The 20,525-nt window shown below is 35.1% G+C and overlaps 2 protein-coding genes across 2 annotated transcripts; one reads left to right on the top strand and one right to left on the bottom strand.

Annotated features, from left to right (window-relative positions):
* Window positions 1-13: 13 nt before the first annotated feature.
* LOC128177124 (BRISC and BRCA1-A complex member 2-like) lies at window positions 14-3,727 on the top strand. The gene is made up of 11 exons (XM_052843689.1): window positions 14-170; window positions 337-413; window positions 802-893; window positions 1,119-1,310; window positions 1,432-1,506; window positions 2,054-2,154; window positions 2,432-2,531; window positions 2,770-2,840; window positions 2,945-3,027; window positions 3,153-3,303; window positions 3,486-3,727. The coding sequence occupies exons 1-11, from the start codon at window positions 67-69 to the stop codon at window positions 3,547-3,549; spliced, it is 1,110 nt and encodes a 369-aa protein (XP_052699649.1). The 5' UTR covers window positions 14-66; the 3' UTR covers window positions 3,550-3,727.
* A 597-nt stretch (window positions 3,728-4,324) lies between these two features.
* LOC128175015 (GDP-D-glucose phosphorylase 1-like) lies at window positions 4,325-20,448 on the bottom strand. Its single transcript, XM_052840382.1, has 10 exons — window positions 20,313-20,448; window positions 9,008-9,100; window positions 7,390-7,506; window positions 6,847-7,014; window positions 6,493-6,638; window positions 6,220-6,322; window positions 5,829-5,929; window positions 5,568-5,707; window positions 5,237-5,302; window positions 4,325-5,115 (listed from the first exon to the last, which is right to left on the bottom strand). Exons 2-10 carry the CDS (start codon window positions 9,086-9,088, stop codon window positions 4,997-4,999), a joined length of 1,041 nt encoding a protein of 346 aa, XP_052696342.1. The 5' UTR covers window positions 9,089-9,100; window positions 20,313-20,448; the 3' UTR covers window positions 4,325-4,996.
* Between the last annotated feature and the right edge of the window lie 77 nt (window positions 20,449-20,525).

Below are 20,525 nucleotides of genomic sequence, written 5' to 3'. Positions count from 1 at the left end.
GATTTTAAATTCCGTCTATGTTTTTTTAATCTAGAAAATCAAAGAAGAAACTGACTCACCAGAAGGATGCAGATATCACCCCATTTTAACAAAATTGTGGAGTCGTTGATGGTTGAAGGGAAATTTGGTGTTTGCAATGGGATTACTCGAGTCAATGACGTTAAATCTGGGTGGGTAACTTTAGGCCTAATGTCATCGATATCTGTTTTTACAAGATATTAAGATGACGTTATGTTTTTAGTTTTGTATCAAATGATAAACTACTGTAATACATTGTTGATTCAGATTGGTGAATAAACATATATCATATATAAAACAAAGTTTGTTTGGTTTCAGGAGTAGCACATTGCGGAAAAGTCCAAGTGGAGACAGATTTAAAATTTACATTCCTTATGCAGGTCAAACCATAACATGTAAGTCAAATGCAAACATTCCGTTACAGTACTGTACATTCCTATAGACCAAGAGAGGGAAGACTACGAGTGTTGTTGTTAAGAATTGGGATGTATACCTGAAAAACTTTGAAGATTGCTAAAAAAAAATATTACATAATAGGATTGGGCAGCAGGCAATCTGCCTATTTGAGCCCTCTCCTTTTTTAGTTTTAGTTTTAGATTTGTTAACTAATATCTCTCCAAAACCAGCACAAGTTTTTGTGAGCTGTGAATTGCAAGTTTTTTGTATGGAAGGAACAGTAGTTCTAAATCATGTCAACAGAATTTTCCTGTACAGCTTCACTTCAGAATTTAGCACTATATGAGGTTAAGTTATAATCTGATAGTTTTTTAAAACATGTTGTAGGGGAGGTAATTTTGGATAATTCCTGCCCAGAAGAGCCTCCAGACTTCATATTTGAAGACTCAGACTTTTGTCCAAATGTAGCAGACATCAAGGTGCAGGCAAAAGAATTCAAAGTCCATTATATGTATTAGGATTATCAATGCATATATGCAAATGAATAAATAGAAACAAAATTAACAAGCATAAAAAAAACAGGATTTTATTAATGTAACCAACTTAAAAATTGATGAAAATTCACTTCATTTTATTTAAAAAAAAAAAAAATTTGGAATTTGAATAAAAATTCTGTTTAGGATAAAACAAGATTTGTATTGTAGAGCTTGGTGAACTGGGATATTGGTGACCCCCATTGTTTGACAAAGGTCATCAGAGAGCTTCTGGAGCATTACAAAACCTTCCATGAGAGATTACTAGAGGCTCACTCCAGACTGCAATTCGAGTATTCTTCACTTCTTGATCAGACTGAGCTATCTCGAGATCTAATTGAAGTTTACTCAGAAAGGACAGAGGTAACCTGCCCAAACTCAATTTAAATTTTTTGGAGCAGTGCAGATTTAGACTTTGTTTTATCTTAAAAACTGCTATTGCATATTAATTATTTTTAGAAATAGAATTATTTTTATTTTGCAGAAGAAAATTGGGCCAATAAATTTTCTGATCAAACTACCGGTGGACTTTTCAGATATACCCCCATACCTCACAAAAGTAAGTACACTGTACATGTTAGTACAGTACCGATCAGACCCAACCTAACAGAAAGTAAACCCCAACTAAACCCTGGGTTTACTTCCTGGGTTTACTAGAGTGGACCCAGAGTAAACCCAAAGTAAACCCAGAGTGGACACAGAGAGTAAACCCAGTCAGAAGTACATATGTATACCCCTGAAAGCAGGCGCTAACTGTATATTCGGAATATACAAAGGGTAGCAATTACAGGCAATAGGATGGTAAGATAAAATACTAGTCTGCTTCACACTTCAGTGCATGCAGTTGACCTCAAAAGTAATTTCAAAGTAAACCCAAAGTAAACCCCGAGTGGACCCAAATTTTCAAAAAGTAAACCCAGAGTAAACCCCAAGTAAACCCCAAAAGTAAACCCAGGGTTTAGTTGGGGTTTACTTTGGTGTTAAGTTGAGTTTGATCGGTACTGTATATGATTAAAATACACAGAATGTTATACATGTTATTGCTATTGTATTGACGGGAAATATATTATGCTATTAATTACTATGGTAATGTTTTTCATTTTCAGGATAACCCTGGTGAGAATTCGGCTGTTCTGTTGATATTGTTTCCTTCCCCAGACAGTTCCAGGGTGACGCCCCAGTTATACCTGTCCCCACGGGTAGAACAGTGAGTGTTTAACTATCATTGTCTCAATTTACCTATATAATATTCCTGTTGAAACTAGTGCTCCTTCAACAATGTCTATCATTCATTGTATGGAACAATAATAGAGAATAAGAATGTTGTAAAAAAAAAGAATCTCTTAAATAGCAATAAATATCTCAGCTTTGATACAACCTTAAGTGTTAAAACAATCTATATGAACAGATTAACATTATTGCCATTCACGTCATCGTATAAATATATCAAGAGATTTCTTATATGTATGGTTTGTCTCCTTCAGTGCTTTTGGAGGCAGTGGTAACCTGAGGATCCCAGCCTTTCCCAGTGGGGGTTGTCTCTTAGACTATGTGCCTGACGTCTACAAGCTCCTACAGAACAAGGTAGACATGTTCTTAGTCTTGGAATTAAGTGTCGATCTAGCTAAGATGTAGAACATTTTAATTTGTTTAGTCAGTGTCAATCTACACCCCGAATGTCAGGAGATTTGCTCTTTTCCTAATTGATCATATTCTTCTCAAGTTGAATTGTCTTTATTGATTTTGAATAGGTAGTAAATGTACATCTGCTTTTCGTTAATGAAAATAAATGAATACTATATAGAGACTTTCCTCTTTGAAGGTTGAGAAGACGGTGCAAATATACGAGAGGAGGAAAGAATTAATGGCTGCCTTCTTGAGTCACTTTGGCAGGTACCAGTTATACTCGTATATCACAACATATCTTTAACACTCTATCGAGATTTTGGATTCATTTTAAAGATTTTGATTGTATTTTTTAAACATTCTTTTATCAGGTCGGTGCTGGAATTTGATGCTGATGGATTCTTTGATATTTCATTTCTGTTTGAGTGGAATGATTTTTTCTTCATTTTATACAGTAAGTCTAAAATCATAAAACCAGAGATAAAATCAAGTAGACATGTAGAACCTTAAGCTCTGATTCAGTTTGAATCTCCTAGTAATGCTAATTTACTTTAGTATTGGATACTTCTGTGATTGTAGTTGAACTTGCCCCATCTTTTCCCCAAGAGGCTCCCGTGCTGACCTTTCAGTCTATTTATCACGAATCAAAGGAGAAGCCGTACTCCGAGGTACACGATAAATACCCCTACAGCCCACGGTGGAGCGGACCAGAGATGGCCACCAGAATCAAGTGAGTCTCATTATTCTAGGTGAAATCAACAGTCATTACATTTTGCAGTTCGCCTGATATTGATTTGTGACTTATTAAAACCACAATGAAGGAAGATAAATTAAGTACATAGCCTTAGACTGTTAGTGCACCTCCTGATGTTAAATTTTAAGGACAGAGTGGATGTTCTCTTCATATTACAGGACCTACATTCTGGACAATATCCAAGCCTTTCAGAAACAGTCAGTGATGAGTGGATCCCTCTAACAGTGGCCGAGACCAAATATACAGGATAACTGGCCAAATATGCAAGATCGTAGCAGAATCTTTCAGCAGTTTGTGGCAATATTAAAGCAGTGCCAGAGTCCAAATTGACATAGATTGTTTAAATTTTAGTTACTTTGTTATATTATGTTTATATATGTGAATAAAACATTTCAGTTTTTATGATTCTTTTTCTCAATCTCAGTGAAATCATAACCAGTCATTGCTGGGTAAACACAACCGTACTGCATGTATTACACAACTGTCAACAACTGATGAAGGATGTTCCATCATACCACCTGTTGATCTTTTCTTTTAATGCAAAGTCATTTTATTTAATCCTCAAGCCCTGAGATTACCAGTATCTAACAAAGAATTGAGAGCTGCACATAATTTGACAATTAACTCTTAAATTATGGCTAACCATTTGAAATAATAATAACACATGTAATTTGGAACTTTGTAAGCATCAAATGGAAAATAAAATTTTTAAATTATTTATCTTAAACCATGACAATGCCCTTTTTTAAGGTCAATTCCTCAATTATGGTTTCAAACTGTTTGGCAACAAAGCAATTTTCTATACTTAGTTTACATACCTATAGATAACAAAGTCATCAAAAGACTGAAAAGGTGCAGTAATGAAAAATCCAATCGATGTAAAAAAAACTGATGATTGAATGAGCCCAGGATTGTAAACCATAAACCATATTATATATTAAATTGACTTTTTTAAATGAAAAAAAAAAAACAATGCATTGAATTAAAATGATTTTTATCAATACATATATAAATGTACTTCAGAAAAAATTTGTTATGAAATGGAAAAAATGAAATTTATGCTGTATATAAAATAAATAACATTTATGCAAAGAAAAGTACAATTACCATAGTACAATAAATTATTGGGGTTTTTTTTGTTCAGCAACATGAAAAAAATTGGATTTCTAAAGCACATACTTTAATACAAATTGTTCCCAAAAAGATGGTAATAAAACGATGATTGAGATCTCTGGAAAGACAGATGGACATATTATTAATTTTATTTCAGCTCAAAGACAAAATCTATAATCTGTGACCTTGTAATACTTGAGGGGCTATCTTGGTTAAAATTGTCATACATGTATATTGTATTCCAGATTAAAAGGAGAGTGTTCATACTCGACCTTTATATCAGTAAATAACTTGAACCCAATAACAGTACGAGCATCCAGTAACAGTTATGTAAATTTGGTCATGTTAAAATAATAATGACATTGACCTTAGACTGTTAAAAAAAAAGCCTGGGAATAAGGTCAAGGTCAACAAAGAATTACATTATTTACAATATATGTCTTTTTAAAAATATTGAAGACAATAAATTATTATGCTAATAATATCAAACATGGAAATGATATGTAAAGCTTACTCCTAAATTAAAAACAGAAATGACCTAATTATACAGCTAACATCAACTGAACAGTCTGGTCACATCCTGTTTGATTGACAGGTACTCCTGGTCCTCTAGACAAGCTGACCTAATGGTTTCCTCTATTGATTCCTCTGTAAGACTTCCGTACAGTTCCTCAACTACAACACAGTCATCAATCTAATGAAGGCTACTGATTCCTAAACATATCAATGAACAATGTACATGTATTATATTTCTTTATAATAAGTGTTTTATTAAACTCTTCCAAAGAGAGCTTACCCTTGATTGGCAAGTGTCCTCCTAATTCAACAACCGCTACATTAAAAGCAGCCTCTTCTTTAATACCTAGATAGAAACAAAATCATTGACAATCATCATATAATTATATCTTCTTACATAGCAATGATTTACAGTTTTGCACCTTTGATTCAACATACAAAATGGTTTTTTTTACTATCATTAACATATGGGACATGACTTGCGAAAAAACAAATCCAAGTGTTTAAGAACATTATGTATCCAATAAGGGATAGTAATGACAATAAATTTGACAGAAGGAGTAACATAACAACCTATCTATTCTTGATGTTATAGTTTGTCTTTCACTTACCTATGAACTTTTTGCGAGGCCACAGAAAAACCCGTATTGTGGGTTCCGTTGACTGCGAGTCAAAGCTTTTACCGTACGTCAGAAACATGTTGTGGGCCACCTCATGCTCCGATAGGTAGTCTGCCACTTTGTGTATATCTCTGGGGGGAAATGATACAAAAATTTAAAATAGATCAAGTTAATGTGAAATTTTTTTTATCAAAGGTCAAGGGCTTGTGCAGTGCAATAGAGGGAACTCTTTTTTAATTGTCAATGATATACCTGGATAAGTCTTCTGTGTTTCGGTTCTGAAGCTGGAAAGCAAATCCAGGGCAGGGCATGGCAGTGAGCTCGTATAGAGGTCCTTGTAGATGAGTCACTGGCTGAAACATGAATATTCTATTCAATACAATATACCGGTAGTTCATTTCAATGCTGGTTTACACATGACATAAAGTGACACTTGCAAAATCATTAGATATACTACTCCAAATTCTGGATTGTAATACACAAAGCAAAGACATTGTCTTTATGTCAATCCACTTACAGTACACATGTATTCTTCTCTGGTTAACACAAAATATGAAATGACTTTTGAAAGATTATCAGATGTACTACTCCAAATTCTTGATTGAAATACCCAAAGTAATAAAGACATTGTCAGCCCACTTACACAAGTGTCCACAAACAGATCATGTTCCAGGTAGTAGGCATGGAGGTGCAAATGATTGACAGATGCAAAAGCACACAGGCTGTTAAACCCAACCTTAAACCCCCTGAAACCAGAAAACTAATATTAGTACAGTCAAAGTATGAATGAATATCTCCAATATTTGTATGTACAAGTAGTACACGAATAATATTTATACAAACAAATATCTCAATGTCTCCTTGTACAATTATAGAAAGTTTTGAACACTTCTGACTTTTGCATTGTCAATTGTACCTGTGACTGCTGAGTAGCATACACTCCAGTGCTGTTTTGATAGCAAACTGAGTGAGTATTTGAGGAAAGAAGGCATCAATATCAGGAACTATCAGAATGTGGCCATACTCCAACGGACTGACATTGACTATCACCAAGGTCCGTCTCTATAGGAATCAAAAAAGATAGAAAGTTTTAAAAGATGTTGAACTTTAGATTTTGAATACCGGTAATTGTACCAAGTTTGGGTTGATAAAAATTCTTGAGATATCCACACATCCTCAAATATTGGGTCATCACTAAAAACAATTAATCCAGAGTGTACAATCAACATGCATCTCTATTCTATAATTTGCAAAACAGCTAGAACTTTACCTTTAGGTTCTCTCCATTGCATAAGGAATTTGATGCAACTTTGTCAAGCTCAAACAATATCTCCTCTGACTTAATTTTGGTGAAGTTAAACTGTTTGGCATCAAACTGCTGTTTGACAATTGTGATTTCCTGAGGCTTTCTTCTCTCGGTTGCCCTTTTTACATTCAACTGCAATGAAGGTAAATTAATATGGTATATTATTTACATTCCATTTTGTTATTTTATTTTTTATTTATAAATTATTTTAAAGTTTATTCATGTCAAGGACATGAGTTTACATTTCACAACAAAGCATTTAAGTACAATAAAAATATGCCTGTGTGTTTAGGGGGGGGGGGGAGGTAGGTGGGACTTACATTCCATCTAATAAAACAAATTGAAATTCTTTATAATACATTAGAAAATGCAAACAATTATAATAGGGGAATTTTTAATTAATTACAAGTTCAACTCATAACTTTACATTTATAATACCCCTTCAATAGCTTGAACATGAGACTTTAACAAAGTACCATTTCAATGAATTTGATGGATCATTGTTACCTGTGCAACATATTTTTTCTTCCCTGGAATTATTTTTGTCTCTACTTTATCCAGCTGATAGCGGAAATGCCCATCTCTCATTGCTTGATCCCATTTTTGTCGTAAAAGAAGGTCAAACTATAAAATAAAATGAACTCTTTTTAAATATTTATTTTTATTATTATTTTTATTATTATCATTATTTTTATCAATTTATTTATTTTACCCGTTGCCTACGTCACAATACGATGCGCGTGCGAAATGTATAAATTCACTTGAAGTTACGTTTTAATTTTGTACAAATTAACATATTTTAACTAATTAATGGGCCATATTATCTGATTTAAATACCGGTAATATAAAATTAAATCTTTCTTGGATTTACTTTACCGTTATATAAATAGTGCCTGTTTGGGAGGGTAGGAGTTGAAATTGACACCCCGAGGAAGCCATTGTCAACTGACGCGAAGCGGAGGTTGACAATGGTTTTCGAGGGGTGTCAATTTCAGCTCTTATCCTCCCAAACAGGCACTATTTGTTTTATTATACTGAATGTCTTAATTGTAAAGAAAATATGTCGGAGTAGCGTGAATTCTATGGCGAACCATACGCGCATAATTTACGCGCATGTAACAATTCGTTGGGTTACCCATTGCCAAGTGTGTTGCTAACGCTGAGGGTAATAGAACAGATTATCAACTGCGTCTTCACCAATCGGATTTCAGTATTTAACATGAAAGTATAATAATAAGAGTTACTAATGATTGTTTTCAATTTTTCTGATGTACTTTGCACTGTATATAAACCACAAAAAATTAATATTTATACAGGTACTTATAATATTTTCCCACCTGGTGGTTTGAGTTTTCAAATCAGATTGAACAACATATCAGTCTGATTCCATCACCATATTATATTGATATAAAGTAAAACACGCTTATATAACAAAGTGCCAGGGACAGATGTTTTATTTCAGTATAAGCGTATTTCGTTATATCCGTCAACTTATATAATATATTTTATATAATAATTTATTTCTGATTGTAATGCCTCATTTGATTGGCTGAACAAATTAATATACCGGTATATTGTATAACATAACTTGCCTACGTCACAATACGACGCATGTGCGAAATGTATTAATTCACTTGATGTTACGTTTAAATTTTGTACAAATTAACATATTTTTACTAATTAATGGGCCATATTATCTGATTTAAATACCGGTAATATAAAATTAAATTATAAGAAATAAATTTAATTTTTACCTATGTTATACTTGGTACAGTTTACACATTTTTTATAAACCGGTTTATAAAGCGTAAACAGCCCAAAGTTTCGTTTTATTGTATAACATAGGTAGAAATTAAATTCATTCCTTAAATAAAAGTCTCTAGGAATAAAAATCACTTCGCTGTAAGCCTCAATTCATTATAAGTGTGTACGGTGTAACCATGTTTTACTGTATACTAAAAACTACTACCGGTATATGTATCTATAAACAAATCAAATTTAAAAAAAAAATTTTTTTGCCGATCTGTTCCGTATGCGACAGGCTGCAAAGAGTATGTTAACCCTTTTTTATCTAATTTTGAATTTCTCAAAACATGAATAAAACCAAAATCAGGCCGCTGATTACCTTACTGTTCTGGTATTCATCTATCTCTGTTGATGAGACACCTTTCAAATCTTCATCACTGTATGGAAAACTCTCAGCCATTCTGAAGATATTCTGAAAAGAGAGGTACAATGTGCAATATAAGTTCATAATTCACTACAGGGAGTTGGCAAAATTTAATTTCAAAGACCAGCTTCTTGGGAAATAGATCTGGTTGAGATCGAATAATAGTCTGTCCCAGGTTCTTATTTGAGTCATTTACATCCCTTTTTGCTGATTTTCTTGATAAATAAATCATATTATAATATTTATATCTACCAAGTATGATTCCCTCTTTTCTTTTGGAAACGTTTGTTAATTCATAGCTCTATAGAATAGCCGGACTGAAATCTACACATCCGTTTATCGATTGGTCGAAATCTACAGCCAACTAAGAAAAATCACAGACTGCTTGAAATAATCATGATGTTAGACTCAAATCCACATAGGTGACAGTTTGGCTGTTTCTTTTATCTAACATACTGATGTACATTAACAGTAATTTGGTGAATTTTACTTATTTTTCCAACAACTTATTAATTTGTTAAAAGAAAGATATAAATATAAACAATAAAATGCTTTCTTTGATGATTCATGAAGGTTATGTATTTTTTCTGCAATGCTGCCACCTTCATATCCCACATGACTCACTAAAGAAAGCATTTTGTCGTTTAAATAATATCATCCAATCCTTTTAAATTATCAATAAAATATATTTAAATTATAACTTATAATATCATCTAAGTACTTCATGTCATTTATAATGCAAAATCCTTGTACTGGTTTACTTTTTTTAAACAGTGTATTAAATCCTGAAGCAAAATAGGGACATTCAAAACAGATTTTTTTTCATTCTAACATGTCTAATGTAGTTTGAAAACAAAGGTATATAATTCATGTTTATCAAGCAAAATTTATTAGTGATAGAAATGGAAACTTATTGAGTGTGGGCATAATTTTTAGATACCTAATTTTAAACTTTTTATACACATTGTATTTGGATTCCAAAGAGCTGTATGTCAAGATATTTAGTTAAGATGTGTACTTTTGAAATTCCTGTGTAATATATACTTGCAAATTGTATATGGTCTGTTTGGAATATTCTTATATATAGCTCATTCAGAACATGATAACTTGCTTGGGATATTATCAACATTTCCTTATTTTGGAGATTGGTCCCAACCTGTTAAAAATGATTTTTGTTTCCTCATATAATCTATCATCTGTCTGAAGTTCTTATTTCTGTCACATTTGGATGATTTTTAATAAAAATACACATACCAGTAAAAGAAGTACAATTGAAATCAACGAAAGGGAAAAAATCCAAGATTTCCTCATCGACCATTATCATTTATTACTTGGAAAATCCAGAGGAACAAAAACAGATTTCTTACCGAGATTTACAATGGGTAAATTTGATATCATTTACCATTCAGAAGTCACTCTGAATACCTCACCCAATTTTTCAAAATTACTATCCTGGTAACTTTAATTCTGTTGTGATGCAAAATTCCTGTTGACTTTTTTTGGCGGTGTATTGAATTAGAAAGATACATACATCCCTGTGTAACGGGATGGGAGAAATATTGATGAATCAGACAACTTTTGTTTACCAGCACCATAAAGCTCAATTGGTAGAGCACCTGTAGGAGATTCAGATGCCCTGGGTTTGAATCCCGGTCTTGTCCATCATTATTTCCCCCATTCCGTTACATTTGGTGCCATGCCAACCCCTGGAACGAGAGGTTAACTCCTGCCAGGGGATGGAGATAATTTACGGGGAAAGGAATGTGATGATAAGACTGCTTTGTTTACCAGCACCATATAACTCAGTTGGTAGAGCACCTGACTATAGATATTCAGGGGGCCCAGGTTTAAATCCAAGTGTGGCCTGTCATTATTTATCTTATCATATTACATTTAGTGCTGTGCCACCCCCTGGAACTAACAGGTAACTCCTGCCAGGATAAAAGCCTAAGAATATGGATATTTGAGGGCAAAGATCATTTGAGGGGAAAGGAAAATATGACGGTCATACCGGTTTATTTATCTGCACTATAAAGCTCAGTTGGTAAAGCACCTGACAAAAGATTCAGAGAGCTGTGGTTTGAATTCTGGACTGGTCTATCCTTATTTCTCTTATCCTTTACATTTGATTCATGCCAAACCTTGAACTGACAGGCTAACTCCTGCCAGAGGAAGGATCCTGCATGGTAATATCCATCTTCGCTGGCGAAAATCATATAAGGTGGGAGAAATGTGATGGTCAGACCGGAGGCGTGTTCAGCAGAGAGAGCGCTTGTGATCGCTTGCCAAAATTTGTGTTGCGGGTATAGGGAATTTTGGCGAGCGCTCGCTCTGTTGAACAAGCCTTGGTTTGCTTGCCGGTGTCATATAATATTTTGATACCGCGAAATATTGAACCCGGGTTCAATATATTATGCGATATTATGAACCCGGGTTCAAAATATCGCTGCGATATATTGAACCCCCCCATAAAATATTGAACCCCGGGTTCAAAATATTATGGCCGCGATATTTTGAAACCCTCTCGAATTTTCATTGCTCTTGGAGAAGGGGTTCAAAATATTATGGCCGCGATATATTGAACCCCCTTCCTTTTTCCAATTTCCTTTGGAGAGGGGGTTCAAAATATTATGGCTGCTATATATTGAACCCCCCTCCTTTTTTTATTGCTATTGGAGAAGGGGTTCAAAATATTATGGCTGCAATATATTGAACCCCCTACCTATTTCCAATTCCTATTGGAGAGGGGGTTCAAAATATTATGGCTGCGATATTTTGAGCCCCCTACTGTTTCCAATTTACTTTGGAGAGGGGGTTCAAAATATTATGGCTGCGACATATTGAACCCCCTACTGTTTCCAATTTCCTTTGGAGAGGGGGTTCAAAATATTATGGCTGCGATATTTTGACCCCCTACCTATTTCCAATTCCCATTGGAGAGGGGGTTCAAAATATTATGGCTGCGATATATTGAACCCCCTACTGTTTCCAATTTCCTTTGGAGAGGGGGTTCAAAATATTATGGCTGCGATATATTGAACCCCCTACCTATTTCCAATTCCCATTGGAGAGGGGGTTCAAAATATTATGGCTTTGATATATTGAACCCCCTACTGTTTCCAATTTCCTTTGGAGAGGGGGTTCAAAATATTATGGCTGCGATATTTTGAACCCCCTACCTATTTCCAATTCCCATTGGAGATGGGGTTCAAAATATTATGGCTGGGATATAATGAACCCCCCTCCTTTTTTTATTGCTATTGGAGAGGGGGTTCAAAATATTGTGGCTGCGATATATTGAACCCCCTACATATTTCCAATTCCCATTGGAGAGGGGGTTCAAAATATTATGGCTGCGATATATTGAACCCCCTACTGTTTCCAATTTCCTTTGGAGAGGGGGTTCAAAATATTATGGCTGCGATATTTTGAACCCCCTACCTATTTCCAATTCCCATTGGAGAGGGGGTTCAAAATATTATGGCTGCGATATATTGAACCCCCTACTGTTTCCAATTTCCTTTGGAGAGGGGGTTCAAAATATTATGGCTGCGATATATTGAACCCCCTACCTATTTCCAATTCCCGTTGGAGAGGGGGTTCAAAATATTATGGCTGCGATATATTGAACCCCCTACCTATTTCCAATTCCCATTGGAGAGGGGGTTCAAAATATTATGGCTGCGATATATTGAACCCCCCTCCTTTTTTTATTGCTTTTGGAGAGGGGATTCAAAATATTATGGCTGCGATATTTTGAACCCCCTACCTATTTCCAATTCCCATTGGAGAGGGGGTTCAAAATATTATGGCTTTGATATATTGAACCCCCTACTGTTTCCAATTTCCTTCGGAGAGGGGGTTCAAAATATTATGGCTGCGATATATTGAACCCCCTACTGTTTCCAATTTCCTTTGGAGAGGGGGTTCAAAATATTATGGCTGCGATATATTGACCCCCCTACCTATTTCCAATTCCTATTGGAGAGGGGGTTCAAAATATTATGGCTGCGATATATTGAACCCCCTTCTGTTTCCAATTTCCTTTGGAGAGGGGGTTCAAAATATTATGGCTGCGATATTTTGAACCCCCTACCTATTTCCAATTCCCATTGGAGAGGGGGTTCAAAATATTATGGCTGCGATATATTGAACCCCCTCCTTTTTTTATTGCTATTGGAGAGGGGGTTCAAAATATTATAGCTGCGATATATTGAACCCCCTACCTATTTCCAATTCCCATTGGAGAGGGGGTTCAAAATATTATGGCTGCGATATATTGACCCCCCTACTGTTTCCAATTTCCTTTGGAGAGGGGGTTCAAAATATTATGGCTGCGATATATTGAACCCCCTACTGTTTCCAATTTCCTTTGGAGAGGGGGTTCAAAATATTATGGCTGCGATATATTGACCCCCCTACCTATTTCCAATTCCCATTGGAGAGGGGGTTCAAAATATTATGGCTGCGATATATTGAACCCCCCTCCTTTTTATGGCTTACGGCCATCTAGTTGCCGGACAATCTTTACGGCAAAGAGTTCAGTTATCTGAACATGCGCGAGAAAAAATAGTTCTATTCGAATGTTGCAAAGTTAACTGTTTGTTGTTCATAATAAATATCTTTAAGCAGGATTATATTTTCCATATGTTATTATCACTTATGTTATTGTAACCAATATGAATTGACTTTATTTAAATAAACTCGAAATCTAACGCGAATGAATATTAACTGCAGTGTTTTCCCTAGGTCGTTTTTGCATAGAGGTATAGGCCCCCGCCATGCATCACACAGTGCCGCCATGCTTTCCGCTATGCATACTTACATGTATTATAAGCAAAAAATCTTTATCCAATTATTTCAGATCCTAACAGTGATAAGTAAATGTAAAGTTGTCGTTATTTCGTTCAATTTTCATAAAAACGTTTGCACCCGCAGAGAGCGTCGCTAACTTCGATCGACATCGATCTCAGCAAGGGGGAAAGTGTTTAACGGTTAAAGAACTGAACTTATGATTGAGATATATTGAAACTGGGATTATAAATCGGTAATAAATGCATAAATAGAGGGGCAATTACTACTTGTTTTAATATAATGTGCTCTTCGACACCTCCGCCATTATCGAATGTTGGGGATTTTCCAAGATCTAAAAATAGCACAATGTTCCCTCGATGGAGTTACCTTGGTTGTGCTATGATTGAACTGTTTATTTGTCGTAAAAATATTGGAAACTTGAGACCAAATGTACTCAAATAAGAAAACAATATACAGTGAAGCTTGATTGCAAGTCATATACGGAAGCGATGTCACATTACTATAACATAGAGACATCGTATAGTATGCCTCTGAAAATGACTGTGTACACATGTCATGTGAAGAGAGACTGACTGCAAAGTTATAGTGCAGTAATTAATTTTAATAAAATTTGGTGTCAAAACAAGTTTGCTGTAATTGCATAGTTCTGCCTGTTTCTTCCCCCCGCCTCCCCCCCCCCCCTCCAAAGAGTTTATCCCTGTACAAAGGGAAAAAAATAAAACAGAAGGTGTTAGAACTGCCTTGTGAATCTATATTTCTTATAAAAGCTTGTGAAGGTCAGCCTCTTAAAAAAGTAGAAAAAACCCCAGAAAAATATGAATAAATATACATTTATGAAATCCAAATAAAATGGAATAATACTTGTTGGTGTAGATTTCATGAGAATTCATTAATTATAGTACATAACATGCAGTACATTTCATCATTTGGTTATTATTATTTTTACGCGCAGTGATTTCGCGCTGGCTGTAGCGCTGTTACGTCGCACAGTGCACCAACTATCGCGCAAGTTCATAGTGCGTAGGAATACAAGGTGTACTGATAATTGAGAGCATGTTGGTTTTAAGTGTTTTTATGTCCTATATAGCTGAATGAATTTACAGTTAATGTACTTCAGTTGTTGGATAAAAGAAAGAAACAAATTGTCTCATATTGGAGTTTGAGTCTGACATCATCATTATTATTTTATGCAGTCTATGATTTTCCTAAAAGCATTGGTGGTTTCAACCAATTGATAAAAGAGGCGTCTAGATTTCAATCCTGTCTGTTTCGGTCCCTAAGGTTCGACCAATCAACAAATGGGGCATGTTGATATCGGTCCTGTTAGTTTCTATAGATCTATGAATTACATGTAGCTAGTTACTTTCTATAGAGCTATAAATAAACTAAAGTTTCCGTAAGAAATAGAGGGAATCATACTCGATCCATGTAAATATAGTCATATCAAACCCGTAAGCCATTATGGCCCTTCAGGCCTTTGATTTTATTGCTATTGGAGAGGGGGTTCAAAATATTATAGCTGCGATATTTTGAACCCCCTACCTATTTCCAATTCCCATTGGAGAGGGGGTTCAAAATATTATGGCTGCGATATATTGAACCCCCCTCCTTTTTTTATGGCGTCGAGCAAAGCTCGAAAGCCATCTAGGGATCGTACGTCCGGAAGTTACATTTTTAGGAGCCAAACAACTCAAATGAGTGCAAAGTTTTCGTATGTGTTTGAAGAAAATAGATGACATATACTTCAATTTCGAGCAGAACTGTACGTCAACAAAACAAGTTTGCAGATTCGAAATGGTTGCCGTCTTTAAAAATGTTCACATTTTATTGAAAACAACATGTCTCAGTTTCAGCGGATGAATACATTAGCACCGAGACACATGCGATAGCTGGGCTAACACACTCAATTTGGTTATGAAATGTACTAGCCTGCAAAATAGATTATTTTGTATCCATATCGAAAATTGACAATGCACAAATGTTTGATCTTGTAGGAACAAAACTTCCTAATCGAGCGATAAGTACATCTACAACCAAAAGTTATTTTAAACCAACTGGTGAACTACTTTCACTTTGTAAACAATGTGAATGGGTGCTTTCTTTTATCTACCCCTGATCTTTTCGGACCGTGTCATTTGGACCCTTGTGAATTTTAGATGAAATTGATAATAAGAGACAGAGTGGTTATCAGCAGTATACAATATATAGAATTAAACACAATAATAATTTTAATATTTATTTCCATATAAATAGAGAAAAAAAATCTAAACGTTTTTTAACTCCTAAGAAATTTCTATATTAAACTTAAATTTTCAATTGAAATTCAAAACTTTTTAAGAATTAGGTGAGCAAATTTGTAATTAATTGTAATTTTATTAGTTATGTGATGAATAACATTTTTTATTTTTTTTTAAAGTTGACTAATGTATTTTATTTTTATTTTCTATAATTTATGAAAAAAAATACCAGCTTTTGAAATTGGTCATTTTTTGGCAAAATATTGCATATAGGGTACCCTCATTGTACGGATAAGTCCTCCTACAGTTTTCAAAATAGGAAGTTGGTCTTTTGCAGATCAATTATACATATATCAGAGGTATGCATATTGCTAGGATTTTGATTTTCGATAATTTATGAAAAAAATACCAGCTTTTGAACTTGGTCATTTTTTGGCAAAATATTGCATATAGCGTACCCTCATTGTACGGATAAGTCCTCTTACAGTTTTCAAGATAAGAAGTTGTTCTTTTGCAGATCAATTATACATATATCAGAGGTGTGCATATTGCTAGGATTTTGATTACTGATAATTTGTGAAAAAAATACCAGCTTTGAAGTTAGTCAATTTTTAGCAAAATATTGCATATAGGGTAACCTCATTGTACGGATAACTTTTCCTACAGTTTTATAGATAAAAAGTTGTTCTTTTGCAGATTAATTGTACATGTATCAGAGGTGTGCATATATCTAGGATTTTTATTTCTGATTATTTATGAAAAAAATACCAGCTTTTGAACTAAGTCTTTTTTTTTAGCAAAATAGGATATGGGTTGACATGGATTATGGATACAGTTCACATATAAAAAGAAAACCCGGTTAGCTGTCACATTGACAGCTTTTCATTTGTTTAAAAAATTATTTAGGTTTTTACTCTTCAAATTAACTTTAACTCGACGCCATTGTGGCCCTTCAGGCCTTTGATTATTGCTATTGGAGAGGGGGTTCAAAATATTATAGCTGCGATATATTGAACCCCCTACCTATTTCCAATTCCCATTGGAGAGGGGGTTCAAAATATTATGGCTGCGATATATTGAACCCCCTACTGTTTCCAATTTCCTTTGGAGAGGGGGTTCAAAATATTATGGCCGCGATATTTTGAATCCCCCTCTATTTTTTTTTTGCTATTGGAGAGGGGGTTCCAAATATTATTGTTTCCAATTCCCATTGGAGAGGGGGTTCAAAATATTATGGCCGCGATATATTGAACCTCCTACTGTTTGCAATTTCCTTTGGAGAGGGGGTTCAAAATATTATGGCTGCGATATTTTGAACCCCCCTTTATTTTCCATTGGTATTGGAGAGGGGGTTCAAAATATTATGGCTGCGATATATTGAACCCCCTACCTTTTTCCAATTCCCATTGGATAGGGGGTTCAAAATATTATGGCCGCAATATTTTTAACCCCCCTCTATTTTTCATTGCTATTGGAGAGGGGGTTCAAAATATCACAGCCATAATATTTTGAACCCCCTCTCCAATGGGAATTGAAAAAATAGAGGGGGGTTCAAAATATCATGGCCATAATATTTTGAACCCCCTCTCCAATAGCAATGAAAAATAGAGAGGGGTTCAAAATATCGCCGCCATAACATTTTGAACCCCCTCTCCAATGGGAATTGGAAAAAGGTAGGGGGTTCAATATATCACGGCCATAATATTTTGAACCCCCTCTCCAATACCAATGAAAAATAGAGGGGGTTCAAAATATTGCGGCCGTAATATTTTGAACCCCCTCTCCAATGGGAATTGAAAAAATAGAGGGGGGTTCAAAATATCATGGCCATAATATTTTGAACCCCCTCTCCAATACCAATGAAAAATAAAGGGGGGTTCTTAATATCGCAGCCATAATATTTTGAACCCCCTCTTCAATAGCAATGAAAAATAGAGGGGGGTTCAAAATATCGCGGCCATAATATTTTGAACCCCCTCTCCAATGGGAATTGAAAAAAGGTAGAGGGTTCAATATATCGCGGCCATAATATTTTGAACCCCCTCTCCAATACCAATGAAAAATAGAGGGGGGTTCAATATATCGCAGCCATAATATTTTGAACCCCCTCTCCAATGGGAATTGGAAATAGGTAGGGGGTTCAATATATCGCAGCCATAATATTTTGAACCCCCTCTCCAATGGGAATTGGAAAAAGGTAGGGGGTTTAAAATATGGCGGCCATAATATTTTGAACCCCCTCTCCAATAGCAATGAAAAATAGAGGGGGGTTCAAAATATCGCGGCCATAATATTTTGAACCCCCTATCCAATGGGAATTGGAAAAAGGTAGGGGGTTCAATATATCGCAGCCATAATATTTTGAACCCCCTCTCCAATGGGAATTGGAAAAAGGTAGGGGGTTTAAAATATGGCGGCCATAATATTTTGAACCCCCTCTCCAATAGCAATGAAAAATAGAGGGGGGTTCAAAATATCGCGGCCATAATATTTTGAACCCCCTATCCAATGGGAATTGGAAAAAGGTAGGGGGTTCAATATATCGCGGCCATAATATTTTGAACCCCCTCTCCAATACCAATGAAAAATAGAGGGGGGTTCAAAATATCGCGGCCATAAAATATTGAACCTGGGTTCAATATTTTATGGGGGGGTTCAATATATCGCAGCGATATTTTGAACCCGGGTTCAATATATCGCGGGGTTCAAAATATTATATGACACCGGCACCATTTAGCTCAGTTCGTACATAAGAGCACCTGACTATACAGACTCCATGGTGCCCGGGTTTCAATCTCAGTCTAGTCCGCCATTATTTCTCGCATCCCGTTAAACCGTATATACTTTCCAATAGTATCAAAGAAAACGATTCTTAATTCTATGTGCCGATCCATAATGTCGACAGCCCCAGCATCAGAATGGTATCGGGTGCGTTCGCCCTATCCACATGTTCGCCTTAGTCCGTTCGCTCTAGGTCCCTTCGCTCTAATTATCGTTTGCCCAAATAATCGTTCGCCTTAAACCTCGTTCGCTCCTTGTTTATAAATAAACCATATTATAAGTTATTTCATTTACTTTCAACTTAAAACTTGTTAACTTTTATTAATGATTCGTATATAATATGTTTTTCCTTCATCAAAAAAGACGTAATTGGTATAATTTTAAGATTTTATTGCCGTAAATTGTCGATAACCGTCTTCTTGTTTTTGTAATGATTCGCTTGGTATTTTTTGAACAATTAAAGAATTTGGGACTTTAATTGGCTCATTCAGAAGCTTAGCAGATGATTATAACATATTCTATCTTTAAAGAATTTACATAACACAATCCTTTGATCTTTAAATGAGATATACATGTATACGGAAATGGAACATGTAACTTTATCAAACTACTGTCAACCATGGTGATTATTAAGTAGTTTAAATTGACCAGAATACAGAAAAATATATAGATTTATTAATCCTATATAAAATTAAGGCGAACAGACACAGTGCGAACGGCGTCAAGAGCGAACGTACCTAGGGCGAACGAAAATTAGAGCGAACGGCGTCAAGGGCGAACGCGTTTTAGAGCGAACAAACAGCCAATCCATCAGAATACAAGATAAAATGTTAGTATATATAGCGAGATGTTTTCTACTTCCACCCTCACAATAAGCTATACTCTGTCCCAAGATATTTTGGATTCACGTTTGGCTTAATTGTTTGATATTTATAAATACCTCAGGATCCAAACGATGTTCATTCAAAAGTTTGAAAAATTTCCAAGATTTCTCAGTCAAAACGCCCCTGTTAGCTTATCAGGTTTCAATACAATGCTAAAAAATGTGATGTCTACGGAGATTTTGCATTGCAGCAAGCCCGGATGATAACGTTGAAATATTGCGCGATGTATTCCGAGTGTATTCCGAATGGAGAAAAGATGTAAACATTCCCCATTATAAATCTCCGTAAGGTATCTGTTTTCGTTCCTGTGAATTTTTCCGAGTGAAAGATGATAATGTGTCAATGAAATTATCTTGGAAAATATCCCTTTCAACTATTTCAATTGCACTTCTTTCACAGGTAAGTGTATTTTTATTAAAAATCGTCCAAACGTGAATCCAAAATATCTTGGGACAGAGTATAATTAGCTTATCACCAAAGTGTACATGGTCAATTGGTTAATCTCTCAATCATCCCTTCTTAGGGAATTCAATAGTTCTTTACCTTCTCAATAATGAGCGTGTCCGGCTCCACGCACTTGCCTACGAAACGAACGAATCAAAATATTCCATGTCAAAATAAAGTATCCAACTCCCTTTAATTTTTTGCTATTGGTAAAACGTTTAGGAGATTCAATCTAGATCATGTTTATAAAATTAAACCCAATTCGTAAAAATCCGGAAAATGTCATAATATCTATCCGTCGTAACAATATGA

This window comes from Crassostrea angulata, chromosome 3, assembly GCF_025612915.1.
Source record: "Crassostrea angulata isolate pt1a10 chromosome 3, ASM2561291v2, whole genome shotgun sequence".
NCBI lineage: Eukaryota > Metazoa > Mollusca > Bivalvia > Ostreida > Ostreidae > Magallana > Magallana angulata.
This window is presented reverse-complemented; position numbering and strand designations above follow the sequence as displayed.

Excerpts from the sequence above, each read along its gene's own strand:
- LOC128177124 (XM_052843689.1), top strand. The coding sequence starts at position 67 with ATGCAGATATCACCCCATTTTAACAAAATTGTGGAGTCGTTGATGGTT. Across the intron at positions 414-801 it reads TGCAGGTCAAACCATAACAT|GGGAGGTAATTTTGGATAAT; the intron begins GTAAGTCAAATG and ends AACATGTTGTAG. Across the intron at positions 3,304-3,485 it reads GAGATGGCCACCAGAATCAA|GACCTACATTCTGGACAATA; the intron begins GTGAGTCTCATT and ends TTCATATTACAG.
- LOC128175015 (XM_052840382.1), bottom strand. The coding sequence starts at position 9,088 with ATGGCTGAGAGTTTTCCATACAGTGATGAAGATTTGAAAGGTGTCTCA. Across the intron at positions 7,015-7,389 it reads AGAAAAAATATGTTGCACAG|TTGAATGTAAAAAGGGCAAC; the intron begins GTAACAATGATC and ends CCTTCATTGCAG. Across the intron at positions 5,708-5,828 it reads AACACAGAAGACTTATCCAG|AGATATACACAAAGTGGCAG; the intron begins GTATATCATTGA and ends ATTTCCCCCCAG.